This window comes from Protomyctophum bolini (genome assembly GCF_963924005.1).
Source record: "Protomyctophum bolini genome assembly, chromosome: 16".
Lineage (NCBI taxonomy): Eukaryota > Metazoa > Chordata > Actinopteri > Myctophiformes > Myctophidae > Protomyctophum > Protomyctophum bolini.
In genome coordinates this window covers 23,456,062-23,473,553 of record NC_137877.1, presented here as the reverse complement: position 1 = coordinate 23,473,553, position 17,492 = coordinate 23,456,062, and the positions used below count along the sequence as shown (strand labels likewise).

The 17,492-nt window shown below is 43.3% G+C and overlaps 1 protein-coding gene across 3 annotated transcripts in view; it reads right to left on the bottom strand.

Moving 5' to 3' along the window:
* Nucleotides 1-2,121: 2,121 nt before the first annotated feature.
* lypd6b (LY6/PLAUR domain containing 6B) overlaps nucleotides 2,122-17,492 on the bottom strand; it is a 37,235-nt gene continuing 21,864 nt past the window's right edge. The window contains exons 2-7 of one of the 3 annotated variants that reach the window (XR_013965486.1): nucleotides 16,746-16,807; nucleotides 5,773-5,902; nucleotides 5,010-5,108; nucleotides 4,218-4,348; nucleotides 2,529-3,085; nucleotides 2,122-2,497 (exon numbers count right to left, since the gene is read on the bottom strand). Coding sequence is in view for 2 of the 3 variants with exons in the window: in XM_080785393.1 (XP_080641519.1) it covers nucleotides 2,900-3,085; nucleotides 4,218-4,348; nucleotides 5,010-5,108; nucleotides 5,773-5,872 (516 nt within the window). In the remaining variant the exon portion in view is untranslated. Of the gene's footprint in view, nucleotides 3,086-4,217; nucleotides 4,349-5,009; nucleotides 5,109-5,772; nucleotides 5,903-9,593; nucleotides 9,714-16,745; nucleotides 16,808-17,492 lie in introns of those variants that run through there. The other 2 variants (XM_080785393.1, XM_080785394.1) reach the window with 2 other exon arrangements.

Genomic DNA, 17,492 nt, shown 5'->3' with positions numbered 1-17,492 from the left:
ATGAAAAAAGTAACACAAAAAGTTAGAATAAAAGGTTCCTTCCTGACAGTGAAATGAAATGAACAGATGGAAAGAAGGGAAAAGGAGTGTTGATCAGCCATGACAGTTTATCCATGTTGCTTTAAGAAGACAACCAGCCTATTGGAGCCAATCAGGCAACCAACCAATGGTAATGAGGCTGATGAAAGGCACAGGGTGCCCAACTGCCCATATCCTAATAAAGTCAAGTCACCATGATTTTCCATTACATTTGTCATAGGAGCTGTCGAACAACTCCATAATTTGTCACATGACACATTCATTCATAAAAGTCATGAGGTTTAGATTTCCTAGTCTGGCTTATGCCAACTGCATGGGAGCATATTTCTCATATTTGGTTCTCATACACTCCTCGCATGTCAATCGATTCAGTTGTCAAGAGTAGGCATGCCGCGGTTTACCGAATTTCGGTAATACCGCAGGAACAGCCACGGTGTTGATACCGTGAGATTTCCGAGCATACGGTATTTTAATACAGCGTCGGTGGGCAGCGCTTGCTGCGCATATGCAAAGCAACTCCACTCGCACACTAAGGCAAAACATTTATTTTCACCACACAGCTGCAGTAGATTGAAAAGTTGCTTCCTACCTTTGAGTTAGTGTTGCTGAAAGACACCCAGATCCAATTGTATATTCCATATTTCCATATGTACTATAAGAGTGAACTATAGTGTCAACAAACATGGAGGCACACAGTGACAGTTGTGAGCATGCGCAGATTGCACTACCAGCTGCTACAGCGTACAGGGTACGCCATTAAAACGGCCATTAGGGGGAGCCATAGACATAGTACAGTGAAATACAGTGGGGAGTATCTATTGATTCATTGATTGAATACTTTATTGGCAGAAATGTAATCAGTATAGGGTACAAATACAAAGGGATCACTGAAAAAAGTCCTTGCTGTCTTGTTCCATTCGTCCCTGGCCCAGGACCGAATGGAAACAAGACAGCAAGGACTTTCAATCAATTCATAATCATGACAAATAACAAAATCCAAATGATCATAAAAGGTACAAATAAAAAAATAAGATATGTAGGCCTGCAGGTTGGGGAACAAAGAAGGGCTTATAAGGAGGTGGGGGTAGTAGTCTAGACATAGGTGGGGGGTTTAATATATAAATACCGTGGAATACCGAGGTATAGATTATCAATACCGGCACCGTACCGTACTGTAAAATCTCATACTGTGGCATGCCTAGTCAAGAGATACCAGAAAAACTAACTAGGCTCGGCTTGTCTAGGCTTAGTGGTGGAAAAAGTACTCAAATGTTTTACTTAAGTAAAAGCATACTGTAAATACTGTCTTTTAGAAACACTAAATTGAAAATGTGAGTAAAAGTACAAAAGTTTTGGCATCACAGTGTACTTGAGAGTACCAATAGTAAAAGTACTCGTTATGCAGAATGTGTCATTTGAAGTTTTCATATGTATACAAATATTTTGAAAATGGCAGATCTACAAGCTTGACAATGTGTCGCAATGCGACACATTGTGAGCTTGTAGATCAGCTATTTTCAAATGGCCGAAATATACAGTATATAGGGCTGAAGTGGTTAGTGAATGTTTTGTCAATAATGAAAATCTACAAAGTAACTCTGAGATGTAGTGGAGTAAAAGTACTGGAAATTGGAAATGCTCAAGCAAAGTGCAAATACCTAACATTGTATTTAAGTGCAGTACTATCTGACAAACATACGCAGAACAAGCTCAGCGGAGCATTGCCACACTCTGATGCAGTCCGCTCACATCAAGTCAGACTATATTCTCCTTCAACTTCTACATCTATGTTTGTAGATGTTGCTTTCCAAGATCATTGAAACATTAAAACGTTTAAGCACCACTGATTTATAGTAACATAATGCTATGTTTTTCAGAAAACGTTTAGAAAATATTTGTAGAATCGGTCCCAGGTCTTAAAGGGTTAAAGAAAGACTGCTTACAAACATCACCAGTCATAAACACTTTTGACTCCCTCTTTTACACTCAAAATACACAAAATAATATACAAGAACAATCAAATCATTTTTTTCAAATTTATTGAAATGTTTAAAATCAAATAATCTTACATAAAAAGGGGTAGAAGGCATTCAAGTGCAAAACATCTATTACATAAGGTATATTAGGATATAATAATGGCAATATCATCATCATACTGCACAGTAAGTGCCATATTATTTCTGTCACAACACAATTTGAAAGCCTGACTCATCACTTACATATCTTGTCCAGTATGTGTGTTTATGTTATCATTTCTGCCATAATTGACGTTTTCGCTATAGGGTGTGTGTGATCCCAAAAAGAGAAACACATTATTAACATTCCCCAGTCCATTAATAATCCTACAGAATGTTTTAGGGACGCGTAAAAGCATGTATACGCCGGAGTACGGACGGCTCCTCCAACCACATGCTTGGAAGGGTTTGTGGTTATACCGCACGGTTTTGGGAACATTTTCCTTGCACTACTTTACACCAGTGGTTCTAAACCCCAGTGTCTGACCAGTTTTTATCCTTACCCACAGGTTGAGAAACACTCCTTTACACCGTCAACACGGGGAGCTCCATGCACCATCAACACAGTGAGTCACACTGTAATAACTCCATTGGAGTTGACATTGTCATGCTGTACGTATTCCAGTCAAATCCGTCTTGTCTTCATAATACTGTTGTGTTCAGGAAAATAGCGTAATGTCCAAGTGGAACAAGGTAGCAACCGTCTGAATGTCTACTGTGCTTGGTCATTCGCATCTATTGGGAGACACCCGTGATTTGCCAACACCTTTGTGTTTGTGGGGTTGTTTCCCCCAGTGAGGCATCTCGCTAAAAGGTTTGCCAGCAACCTTCTTCCCCTGGTTGAGTCACACCAACAGGAGCCATCGGCTCAGTCCCAGAGTCACTAGGGTCAACCAGGCCCGATTCCTCCTCTGCTGTACGGTGGAGGTCGAGCTACTGGATAATGCTTGTGTCTGTGCAAACACTGCGTTTGTCTGATTGGTGGGGACCTCCACGTTGCAGATCATCCCCTCACAGCAAGACACACACTCCTGGAGAGGAGAGGATAGGGGAGGGAAGAGAAGAGAAGAGAAGAGAAGAGAAGAGAAGAGAAGAGAAGAGAAGAGAAGAGAAGAGAGCAACAGAATGAATGGCTGTGCATTGTGCATATTTTATTAAAGCCCGTCTGATGGCAGATTTGTGAGTCCAATCAATGCCGATTTCAGAGAATACTAAACCACCAATCACTGATGTAAGCTCAGGTGCTGGGAGATTGTAGATCCGCTATCTTTGAACATTTTTAGAACATTTCGAAAACCTTTGAACATTTTCACGTATAGCCGTATACACAAGGTTGAAAGTGGTTACAAACCGAGACACTGCAGCTGCAAAATTACAGATACCGATGTCATCAAAAAACTAAAGTCAAATAATGGCCACATGGGTGTGTGGGTGATGGTCGATTTAAGAAGTCACGCCCCCGTCCTGAATCCAAACTAAACTATCTGGCCTCTGTGGGGAATGGATAATTACAACAGGTGTGCGGACCAGTCACACCTAACTCAAACACTCAGCTTCCTCTGTCAAGACAGCATCTCTACAATAAATGTGTTTATAAACCCAGGCCACAGCAATGTGGATAATGTGGGCAATGCCTCAGAAATGTGTCCCTGAGCAAGATACTTAACCCCTAACTGGTCCCTAAGGGCCATACTAATGGCTGCCCACTGCTCCTAGTAGTTATAAGAAGGGTAAATGCAGAGGACAAATGTCACGTATGCGCAAATATACAGTGACAAAAAACCATAGGTCATAGGTTTGGTATTTGTAGTGCGCGTGCGCCCCCCCCCCATCCAGTTATTACACTGCCCTGGGGCACAGTCTGAAGAAAGAGACGAGGAGGAGAAAAAGAGAAAAACATAATGACAAGACAAAGAAGACTAGACTAGGACAACAAGTCACACTGTGAATCAGTCACAACAGGAGGGATTAGAGGCTAAACACACACAAACCAACAAAACAACATGTGAACCTAGGAGTCCTCAGCCATGCCCTGTGGTGGGATGACTCAAACAATATTATTATTATACGTATGACCTGTGTCCCTGTATTGGAGTGATACAGGCTTTCTAAGTGGATATATCAGTCAAACTGTAATATTTATTTGTACAGGCTCAGACTTACTGTGTGTCCACTGTCCCTGTGGTGTCTGCAGCCTGACATCTGGCAGTCGTCAGGGACGGCACATCTTTTAGTTACAAACTTGGTTTTTCCATGATTGTTGAAGTGATGGATCGTCATACAGAACCGAGTATCTATGTAAAAGGAACAAAAAGTGGGGGTGGGATACTTTTAAACATCTCTCTCATTTCTGTACTGACTGGAATCACTGGATACAGGTTTTGTCTCCATTTTTTCATAAATATTCTTCACGGTCATCATCAGTGCCTGTTTAGGGGGTTAGCAGGACAATACGGTTTAAAAGAATCAGCTGTGCTATATTTTGTCTGTGTTCAGTTCTAACCTTCAGCATGTATGTTACATATGTAGTTCCAAGGGTTCCCAAACTTTATTCAGGCAGTGATTGTAGGCATTACATTTAGTTTGACTCGGTTCCACAGATAAACATCTAGCCGATTTACAAGCTCACAACGCCTCGCACTGCAAGTTAATGCAATATCTGTTGTTGTTGTATTTGCTGTGTACCCACAGGCTACGTTTGTGCCCATTTGGTTGGATGGGAGCCTTTAAAAATCTAAAACATTACTGCCCATTCCCATGCTATATAGAGTAGCTAGCACATATCTGACTCTGTGTGTGTGTGTGTGTGTGTGTGTGTGTGTGTGTGACATGTGTGTGTGTGTGTGTGTGTGTGCGTGTGCGTGTGCGTGTGCGTGTGCGCGTGTGTGTGTGTGTGTGTGTGTGTGTGTGTGTGTGCCTGCCTGCGTGTGTGCGTGACAGAAAGCACTCCCTCACCTTGCGGACACCATTTGTCCTCAGCCCAGCGGTTACAGTTGTAGTTATCGTGAGCTCGCTCACAGGTGAAGCACTTGAAACTCTTTGGGAAAGGAGTGGCTGTGGAGAGCAAAGCAAGGCAACCATGACATCTCTAAGACAGTAAGTATTTCTATAATGTCAGACAACAGTACTCAATGTTATCGCATCATGATTAGAGCCTGATTTTGGAGTCCTAGACCATCTTATATTTGACCTAAGTATGCCTGGTATTCAGGTGGGTGGTGATCCACCTGAACTGAAGCCACACCCACAGCTGTTGTTGTATGTCAACGTATGATAAAGGAGGAGGGGTTGATATTGTGATGTCACAATATCATGTGTATTTCGATTGGGCCTTTTGACTCAAAGGAAAAACCAAAAATACACAGTGAATATACTATTTAATATTCTAACCACACCTGGGGGTCTGTTAGATTCTCCATACTAGACACATACAAAACTGGATAAAAATGGGGAAAAAATCTCTTAACTTAGATTTGATTAAAGTTTGAGCGCGCCGAATCATGATGGCCTAGCGGTTAAGGTGCATACCACATGCTCGAATGTAGCCTGACAGCAAATTGCAGGTTCAATTCCCGTGTGTCACTCTGGTCTCTCTACCTGGTTCCTGTCTCTCTACTGTGTACTATCAATACATCTACCTAGTGTTAAAATCAAGACACATTGGCTGCATGACATATCTATTTATGCTGCATCAAACTGTTAAGAAAGTCCGCCATACCATCCACTGGCGGTCTAACGTTGTAGAAGTTGATGCGGTCGCTCTTCACAGTGTCCCATATGGCCACCAGAGCCAGGAGATGAACAGCAGCCACGTGCATCTTCAGTCATGGACGCAACCATCAACAGACCTGAAACACACAGGGATAAAACACATCAGAGACAGCACACACCCCTATCCCTGTTAGCTGTGATGATGCTGTAAGAAAGACAAAATATCTGTCACCACTCACCACGGATAATAGGACTCTCCAAAATCAGGATCGAACCCAAAAATCTGGCATTAGTTAGGCTCTAGAATTGATGAAAGGGGACGGGAACCAACATTTGAGTCTTTTAACTAATAGTGTTGCTGTCGGGCAGAAACCACTATATTGTTATATTGTTTTTATAAGTTAATATCCCACTTGATCCGGAAGCTCGAAACATGGTGCGAAGATACGTTCTTTTGATACTTCCTGAAAAGTAAACAGTTTTGGACAAAATGGGGTTTCCACCCGACAGAGACGATATACTTCAATTGTAGAATGAAAATTGCTGATTTACAACACATTGTTGTACATTGTGAGCTTGTATGCTATCTTTGCGATTTCACCAGGTTGAACCACGTTGAAAGTAGTTAAGGGTGTTCATTAAACGGTTTATAATTTAGGCTCCCGTTACCACAACCCGAAATCAGCTCCAGTAACAGTGTAGTATTAAATAGCAGCACAGTATTCAAATTGCCTGACCTAATCACCTTTAGCCGCTTCTAAGGGTCATATGGCGCTGGGGGCGTGGGGTCATGACCTCTAGAAGTTCCAAAGAGGATCAGGTCTCACTGGAGCTTTGACTGGACCTCAGTCTGAACTTTGACTTTCTTTGAGGGGCATTTTACCTTTAACATCAGGTGAGCGGGTGGGCAGGTAAGTGAGGGTCAGGTGAGCGGTTGGGCAGGTAAGTGAGGGTCAGGTGAGCGGGTGGGCAGGTAAAAGTGAGGGACAGGTTACCGGGTGGGCAGGTAAGTGAGGGTCAGGTTACCGGGTGGGCAGGTAAGTGAGGGTAATTGCAGAATTCGGGAGACACGACGGCTCGTGCAAATGAACGAAACCGAAGAGCTCGAGATATTCACAAGGGGGGCAGTTTTGCTCTCTGAACACACTTGAAAATAGCCCCTCAGGGCTTTCTGCATTTCTTCTGAAATAATTACTCCATCGCAAAACGGTGTCTCCTGACAAAAATCAATTATTTTAGACAAGAGACACCGTTGTAGCATTAGGCTTAATTTAGACCCATCTCCCCCTCAACTCTCCAACACAGAGGGGAATGAAAGAAGAAAAGTGGTTAGCGCTGATGTAAAACTAACTAAGTCATCTCTAATTGAGTATCACAAGTCAAACGGCAGATTTTCAGAGAAGTGTTTCAGACTTTGGCATCAGATTCACAGAAAACAGAGAGACTCCACACCATCACGAGTCACAAGAGTATTTGGCGATGAGAGCAGAAACACGGTACATAATTATTTTTCAGATTAAATTAAACTTAAATGGCTCCAATTTGTCAGCTCACATAAAGAAAAGTATTTTTGAGGTGTGTGTGTGTATGGGGCCTTCAGTTCCAGACAGCCATGCCCTGTGGTGGGACGACTCAAATATGCAGCGGGGTGACCGAATCAACAAGGTGTGTGACGAATCTGCGTTGTCATGCCATCCTCTTGCGTGTCAGGCACAGGCAGATAAACAGCAGGTATCCAAGACACCCATGCTTTGGCATTGAGATGTGGTGTGCTTTTAAAGGAGCACCCCTAAAGAATGACATATTTTCTATTAATTGCACATTCCATGAAGCCTTGAATTCATGGAGATGGGGAGTTTTTTTGGCCAATAATTATATTATATGACCTGAATGCACAGCCATTCATTCTGTCCATGTTTCCTACTGAGTCTCCTGATGAACCGGTTATCAAATTATTGGCTAAGGAATGCGACAAAAACAAACAAATATCCATGAATTCAAGGCTTCATGGAGTGTGTAATTGATAGAAAATAAATATTTATTTTGAGTGAACTACTTCTTTAACCACTGGAACTAGCGTCCCTATATTCTGGGAATTGCAGTGGAGATATTGACCACAGAGTGAAAACAGGAGCATTAGAGCCCTTCTAAAGAGTCAACTAAAGTATAGTGTTTAAGTGGTTTAACGTAGATGTGACTACACAACAACAGTGCGGATACTAATGAGCTCAGTATGTGTGCGGAGGACACAAAATGACCATGTCTTTACATTGTTTGCCGAGTCAACAGTCACCTGTTCCGCCTCAGATAAACCACCGCTGAGGGTCACGGAAACCACAGAATGCCGTGACTGACCCCGAATCAGTGTCTCCAAACTCTTTATCTCTCCTTTTCTACAAAACCCCAACCGCTAAGTAAACCGGAGCCATCCATCGTCAGTCACAACAAAACCGGCCACACTTCTCACAGGCCTATGTGAGGGGGAGGGCCGGTCAAACCCCTCAGCCTTTTGAGCAAATAAACATTTGACACCTCTACGACATCCTTGAGGGGCTTGAATTCATGGCGTGTTCAGTGGGCTTTGGGTTCACCGACCTGGTGGCTGGAGGTATGCGCCGGGGCATGCATGTGCTTGTTGTGTCAACATGCAATGTGCTTGTTGTGTCGAGCTATGTTTAGCTGCCGCAACTGTCCCTCAGACTACCGCCGGGGACTAATTGAAAACAATGACGATACTATACGGAATGGAGGCGCCACTTCAAAGAATGGCATCTTAACCCGTTAAAATCGGGAGAGCATCCGAGGCATTTTAGCCGGTATACCGGTATATAATATATAGGAACATACGTTTTTCTGAAAACTCTTAGGATTTAGAACAGTGTTATCGATAAAAAGAAATAGCACAGAGCTTGAGGAAATCTTTAAAGTGTAATGATTTAGACAAATCTTATCTGCTAGGGGCTATTAGGGGGGTCCCTGGCACAAACAGTTTTGAGATGTGGGTCCGTGGCCAAATACATATCATTTTGGGACGGTTTGATTTAGAAGGCATTTGTAGAATCGACCTCAAGTCTTTAATGGGTTTCAAACTGCAAAGCAGTGTGTGTGGAGACGATGTGAAGACTGTAAAAGACTGTAAAAGATAAGACGGTAAGCCACGAGAACATGGAGACAGGGATTCACATGAGACAAGTCATCCTCTGGTGCCATGCGGGTGTCGAGTCCACCGCTTCCTCTGTCTGGTCTAGCACCTCCACTACAAACACACTATTAACACTTTCACTCTGAAGGACACACTGTGCTGTCGAAATGTCAGTAATGACCTTTACAACCAATTACGTTTTTTGTTGATGTGACCAGGCTCTTTCCTGGCTGCTTTGGTCCCTGTTTGAGACCTCAAATTCATCCTAAATCGTCTCTGTTGGGTGGAAACCGCGTCCAAAGAAATGTCCAAAACTGTTACTTTTCAATGAAACAATTGCACGTTTTAGCAAGGTTAATCACTACACCCCACCCCACGTACACGCGCACATATATTATTTGTGGCGCAATGCCACAAAGAATATATTCCATGATTAAATCAAGACAAAACAGCTTAAGTATGCCAAGAAAACCATAGCAGTTGGTTAAAGTACAATCTTTGGAATACTGCAAAAATAAGATATGCATACTCAAACAACTAATCTGTACACAAAATAACCTAAATTTGCCACAACATTTTTTACATTAATAAAAATGGTCAAAAAGTGGTAATTAAGCATGGATATCACAGTTAGGTATCGTATTTTCCCCTATTAAAATAACCAACTTCCCCTTTCAATGACTTACCAGTATTGTACAGTAGCCTATGTCATGTCCTGAAGTGGATGATGACAGGAAATCCTAAAGCAGGGCTTAAAAGCTCTTTAAACTTTGCAACACAATGATTCTTTAAAAGTCACATTCATTTGCAGAATGTTTAGCCAAGGCATGCCTTTGACTTAAAATGTAGATCTTTTTTTTGAGTCCCCCCAAGTTCCTCAACATCCGTGAGTGAGGCCAATTGTGTGGTGTGGACTGTCTGACAGATTCCTGGGTAAGAAACAGAAGAACCAAGAAGAGGTGATTTCCCAAAGACCTCCTCTCTGTCCCTCTCATCACCACCACCACCACCCCCAACTTCCTGCTCATGGAGCAGCGACGTTATTGGTCAACAGATGGGGGCTACTGTGTGGGAACAGCCACTTTTTAACAAGGTGGTGCAAGCCAATTCGCGACTAACCTCATTAACATTCTCAAACACAACGACACAGTGTCCCTCCCACCCGACTTCCTTGGTGCAGAGCTCTTAAGGCGGATATTGCCAAAAAAAACACAGACTAAACATGTTTCATGGAGATTTCTTGGTCTGTCAGGATATGACACAAGACTTTTGCCCCTTCTTAACTGTGCCGAGGGCAGGTATAGGCCGCAGCAGGCCCTGGGAAACAAACTGCAGCTTTTATCTCTCTGTGTCTCCTATCTGCAATATTGACTCTAGTCACATGAACTACGGGTCACGTAGGGACACCCACCGGCAGCCGTATCAGTTCATTTAGAGTATGAAGAAATCTGTCGACAAACACTTAAAAATCCACCACTAAACACATTAGCTGTTGCTTTGTGCACACCTGGTTACACTAAAATAAAATCACAGCGATACGATAGGCAGGGCTTCTCTGACCTCAAACTCAGGTGGACCTGGGAAATTCACACACCACGCCAGTTCCACACCGCTGCGTTAAAACCATGAATAAAGCCCGATTTATACTTGTCGTACGATGGTGTCCCCCCCACAAAGATTGTCAATCTACAAGCTCACAACAGAATCAGCTTTATTGTCACATCTGACATCACAGGGTGTAAAACAATGTTTGTGATTTCCATAAGAGAAAGGGAAGAAGAAGGGGGGGGAGCAAGGCGGAATATATACACAGATATGTGGTAGTACCGGATTACATCTATCCGGTATGGTAAGTAAGTACCTGAGGTAAAGACATGTACCGAACATGTCACCATCATCACAACATCTGAGGTAAAGACATGTACCGAACATGTCACCATCATCACAACACCTGAGGTAAAGACATGTACCGAACATGTCACCATCATCACAACATCTCCAGCTTGTAAATCTGCACAGGACAACCGGCACCCAACAAAGTATAAATCAAGCTGAAATTAAATACAAACACCACGTGCCTGATATAGCTACCGGTATTCTTTTAAATTAAATACAAACACCACGTGCCTGATATAGCTACCGGTATTCTTTTTAGGACAACCCTACATCTCCCTACTAGTTGGCAAATTACCAATAGCTTTCCTTTTCAAAAAAATATTTTAAACGTGACTTCAGTTAGGCCAGAACATACTGTAAATGTCAAGCTCCAATTTTATCTCTCTGGAAATAACACGTTTTCGCTGCCTGCAACATCAACACTGCATATTTTTAGAACGCCGTTCCCTTTCATCTCCTGAACCAGCAGGGCTTTCCTCCTGTAGGCAACTGGGACAGTGTTGCCATGTCTGCTTATTAGAAGTGATTTTGGGCTTATTTTTCTGTAAAGCCGCTTGACACGCTTGGAAAAATTGGTACAGTAGTTGCAGGTTGTGTTTTTTGGAGGGGGGGGGGGGGGGGGGGCTGGTTTCTAAAGTGTAGTTTCTTATTTGAGCTTGCTTCCTAAAGGTTGTTTAAGCAAGTGGTTCTCAAAAATGTTCATGTCACGGTCCCCCAAATTAATATGCATTTGCCCCCAATTTGATCATGTTTAGTGCCAGGGAACCCCGTACCAGATATGTTGTTAGAATGCTTTAAAAATCGTCCAAATATGAAAGTTTTTTTTATAGCTGATCGCGTTGTGAGCTTGTAGATCGGCTATTTTCAAATAGCTGATGTATACAGTATATACCGGTAGGTTTAAAGTGCTCATGTGGCCTGGCAAAATAGTCACTTCTTTTGGTCTTGTTTTCCTAGACCTGGTTGTTTATTTTCCCTCACGAAATCTGGAAACGGTGCACTGGGACGAAGGCATCAGGCTCCAGTTCCCACGCATCAGGCAGCGGAGGAAGGAAGGGCCGTGGAGTGGATTGGGAAGAGATGGAATCACTTTCATGTGGCCTAACAGCGGGGCTCCAACAAGCGCGCTGCACTCATTGGATTTTGTAGAGGTTTTAATGCACTCCAAGCTCTCGGTGTGGAAGTTCCACAGAGACTCTGATGCCATGTCTGGAAAAACACATTCCAGCCGGAGCACCTGACCACCTGCCCGCCCGCCCGTTCGGCTCGGTTCACGCAGCACCTGGGCCCGATAACAAACCCCCGGCATGTGGGGGGGGGATTTAAACCAGGGCTGATGTTTCTTCAGCTTTTAATTTAAGGCTGTCTTTAGCTTCCTGCTCTGCTAGCTGGTCCTGGTTGCAAATTGCCCCGTGCTTCTTCACACAGCTGTAGGCCTGCCTGTGGATGCTTCGTTTGTGGAGTTAACAAAAGTGGAGAACGCTACTTGTCTCGTGAACCTTTTTACTTGACTAATTGCGTAGTAGTTACTATACTTACTTTGTAGATTTAAATACAAAACATACATTAACCAGTTGAGCACTATTTAAACTCTGGCCAATTTGAAAATGAACAAGCTTGCTATTGAACAAAATGCTATTTTCAAAAGATTTCATACATTATGATACCTTGTGAAACTGGACATTCTGTATTACTTTTACTTTCACTATTTACTTAATAAGTATATGTTGATGCCATTACCTTTATACTTTTACTAAAGTAAATTTTGATTACCAGAGTTTTACTTGTAACAGTGTTTCTACATTGCAGTATTGATACCTTTGCTCCCCCCCCCCCCCACTAATATGCATCCATCAATGGATTGTGGAATGTTGCAGTTAGTGTATATATAGAGTGTATGCAGCTTGTCAGCCTTATTCACCATAGTAAAGAGGAGTGACCCATTAGGCTTTCTGTGAGACATGAACAGAAACAGTAAATCAGAAAAATGCTTACAGTAATGGCCACAATTAATCATTTTGAGTAACTAATAGTGAGTCGAATGGAAGCAAAGGGCTGTAATCAGAAAAAGGAAGAGCCCAGAGCCCTCCATCTAAGTCAAATACTCTCCCATTGTTCCCACAGCTCCCTCGGGGCTCACACAGTAAACCAAAGAGCACACGCACGTAGTTTAAACACCAAAGCTGTGAGAATTTACAGCATCACCTGCAGAATGTACTACCTGCTGCAGTACACGCTGAGGCACAATTCTAAACCTGCAATAAAGGCCCACCTAGCATCAAATCCAAGAACACCCTCATAAATCACTCATCACTCAATCACACATTATTTTTTTCTTTAGATAATGACAAGAAACTTACCACTTTGAAAACCTCAACAAACTTATTAGATTTCACTTTTTTTTTTGTCATGTGCACACACGAGCACACACACACACACACACACACACACACACACACACACACACACACACACACACACACACACACACACACAGGCCTGCAGGCATTCGCAACTGTCAAAACTCACAGCCAGTTTGCACAGTTTTACCAGTGTAGAGTTTATGGAATGAAAAACATAAACAGGAAAAAGAAAAACAACAACCTTGGTCTCACCGCACATTGACACTTTCTTTTCTTATCAAGTCCACACCCTGAGTCGTTCAACCATGCCACGATAACAAATACACAGAACCAATAAGGAATGGTTGAGAGAGCAGCAAACTGCTATAGATAAACTGACTCTGGGGTGGTAAATGTTACACAGTATGATAATGAGTAGCTCAGTGGTATCCACGGAGAAACTGGGAATGCAAACTCACCACATGAACGCCCCCCCCCCCCCCCCCCTCCTTCCCCCACACACACACCCCCATACCCAGGGGCAAGCAGCATTCTCACACACAGTTCCAATTCAGCAACTTCACAAGAGGGGAGCAAGCCTAATCTGAAGGGATGTGGCCACTGACCAACCAGCATACAACTCATTCCTGCTTTTATTTTGATTGGAACGATTCCTATCATTGCTACAGTATGGTAATTAAACTGACTGAGCCTTATTTGTATGTCAGTGTCACCTAACTGTATCCATCATTACGCTGCCTGTGGGGTTTGAGTTCAATGATAGCTTAATTACAGTTTATGGCGGCTCAATCAGTTAAGGAACCAGACAGTATAAGGCGTTTGTGGCGTTTTTCTCCTACTCAAAACGTCCTTATTGCGCTTGCTTTGGCGACGGCCGGCATTCATATTTAGACACTTGCACATGTGTACGAACAACAGAGTAAGACGAAGAGAGATGGGTGATTAGAAACATCTACCAGTTTTGTGTGCTGTGGGCGATATAAATGACAGATTTATGGCTTGTTTTCTGGGTAAGAGAGCTGTCATCAGACTGTAGGTGAGAGAGGAGATGCAAAAGGCACAGAAGCAGAAATGGCACAGAAGCAGAGAATCAAATGGGCTCTTGAGGGCCTGTAACTCTGAGTGTACAAATGAAACCAAATTTACTCATTTGTATGTACTCTCAGAGTTAAAGTAACACTGAGAATTGTCAGGGTCTCACTGTCCAGAGATTTAAAATGGTATCAAAAAGGGGTGTGGTCTAATAATGCATATCAGACTGAGGGTCCTTGAAATGAAAAAGGTTGAGTATGACTGCTATACCATCAAAACTTCTTATATGGGGGTCTATGGCATATATTTTCAAATGGTTGGTTCGCAAGTTTGGGGGTCCTTGGCATAAACAAGTTTTAACTACTGTATTAGGCTACTGGCATCAGCAGCACAGCTTGTGTGTGGTTGATCGGTGGTGGCAACGCCTTGATTGCTGGCAGGTACCTGAATGTCTAAAAGACACAGTTCTCCACTGCACAGTCATCGGTAAGTGTGGGAAAGCGTCTGTTGCCGATAATCTGCCGTTGACTGGGGGGTGGGTACACTGTCGCTACGGTTCGCAAGTTGTATGGAAGCGCTCCGCAGCGCTTCCATACAACTTGCACATGTGTACGAAGCCTGCGCTTGTTGTTGAAAAAAATACATCAAACCATTGGGTATTTTTAGCACCATAATAGCAGTCAGTGTTTGCTCTCAGGTGCATTCAACAACTTTTTTCACATCTTCCAACCAACTGATCTCCTGGCTTCATTCGACTGCCATTCTGTAGTAATCTATATAGTCTGTTTGGTGGAGAGCTATACCTTTACAGCACCACATACCCCACATGTCTATTCTTAGCTGTGGCTAATTGTGAAGTAGGTGAAACATTTTAAGTCAGTTTTTATAGGCTTCACAGGATGCTGGCGGGAGTTTGTCCCCAGGGGAGAGTGAACGTAGATGAGTGATCTCGTTCGAACAATAGAGCGCAGGCGGCAGAGCTGACTGTGCACAAATCCAGCCTTAGCTTGCATGATGCATAAGTCACACATTTAGTATGCGGAAGCCTATAAAAGCAGGGAAATAAAACTGGGTTTTTAGGAATTCTCTAGTGCCGTTTCCAAAGGTCACTTGATAGTTGGTTCGCCCAACTGAAAAACTATGTGCCAGTTTATGCCAAGTTTTGAGCTATGCAATATTTCTCCAGACAATTAAATATCTGTAAAGTGTCCATGTTTACAAAATGTACTACCAGATTTCATCACAGGTTTTGAGCGATGACATTACCATGTTTGTTCTCTTCTGTTGAAAGTTCCAGTCTAGGTGCTCTAATGAAAACACGAGAAACACAAGAAAAGTACAATCAAGCTCACAACTCATTGCATTGCCATGCTGAATGAGCATGTAAATCTTTTTAAATACTACAGGGCTTAAGGGGTTAAGAGCCCCAGTTTGTATGTTTGAAAATATCAGTTGTCACCCAAAGGTAAGTGTCTTTTTCAGATGAGTGTCTCTTGTATTTGACGTGGGCCAATACCCTATACTGTAGCTCGCCTCCACGTTCCTATCCAGTGTGTGTACTTTACTTTCTGTGTGTTGCTGCTTAAGTTACTGTACATGTTTGCTCTTGCTCCCGGGGACATGACATGGAACAAACGACACACGCTTAATTAGTCAGATGCCTTCCCAGTTTAAGTGGTACAGCGCTAAGCACCACGTTCGTTCAGAGAGGCAACAGATCGTTTAATTTTCCAGAGCTCCTCTTGTTTGTTTGAAGTTGGGCCTCCGGTGGGAGTTTTATTTGAGTGGAGGGCCTCCATGGCATCCCTTTGAGTCCCATCTCTCCAGTCAGCTGCCCTGCCGGGGCTCCACACACAAACACTGTAACCCGATCAGCTGCCCTCCTCGTCCTAATGGACCATCCTAATAGCCAGCCAGCGCATTCCTTCCTGTGGGCCGTGATCACTTGGTCCCCACCACGAGTTCCGATAGGGGTGACTACTACCTCTTCTGCCTTAAGGGCTGTGTGTGTGTGTGTGTGTGTGTGTGTGTGTGTGTGTGTGTGTGTGTGTGTGTGTGTGTGTGCCAGGGTGCTGAGAGGATGTTCTCCGTCATGCTGATGTGCCACCGAGCACCAAACATCCAAAAGATGTTGTCTCACCTGGGCTCATCAAAGTGGTGTCAGTCACCCTGGTCCAGGTGTTTTAAATAGTGTCTTTAGTGTCAGTCACCCTGGTCCAGGTGTTTGAAATAGCACCTTTCCTCGAAAGATTCAGGGGGTCCCTAGCTAAATGTGTTAATACAGCATCACAATCATTTTTAACACTTCATCCATATTGTATAAGTTGGCTATTAAAAAATAGCAGATATACAAGCTCGTGCTGCATGCTTGTACAATGTACATATACTATTTTAGAATTTTCCTGCAAATTCTCAAAAACGTTAGGGGTCCCTACATTTGGTCCCTACATGGAGGTCCGCGGCCACACATCACAACTTGATGTGTGGCCACTTTTTCATGTCATTGACATGAAAACGTGAGAACCAGAATCACTTGCAATAACGTACCTTAAGAGTTCCTGGAGGGATCCTACAGCTGTCTGTCTGACTGGGTCTTCAGTCCTCTCTTTCTACATACAAAAAGAAGAAGGCGACGATGATGAGAAAAGTATCCCAGCCAACTGTAAAAAACCTCCTTACCAAACGACGAGGCCTTCTTCCCGCTCCCTCTGCTGATGTGCTCTTTAACCAACTCATCCTCTCTCTGCTGACTGGACGAGCCCAGAGCAGGAAATGGCCTTGGGGGAGGAGGGGGGTAGGGGGGCCGGTGGGCTAGGCCCATCATAAACCCTTTGGTCCTACAAGTATAAACCCAGGGCCCTTTTTGGAGCCTTTATGGCTCTTTTTGTGAGAGAGTGAGTTGTTCTGTTATTGGACAATGGCTCTCAGTCAGAGCAACACAGAACACGCAGGTCGTAAAGCACTGAGGACATCCATTGACCAACAAGCGAGATAATAAGATAATGCTGGGTGTGTGTGTGTGTGTGGGGGGGGGGGGGGTAGAATGATGTACTCAGGGGCTGCATGGTACAAGATGTCTAGACTGTGATGATGCTTCTTGAATACACAGTAGCTCAGTGAGAGCAATTGATTGATTGAATACTTTATTAACAGTATGCAAATAGTACAGTGGTACCGTACGATTATACAGCGGTGCTAAAAGGATAACACAAAAAGCCCTAAGGGCTCGTTTCCATTGTGGTCCTGACTCCTGTGTATTCAAGAAGGCAATAACATCTGCTTATGGTCTACGTA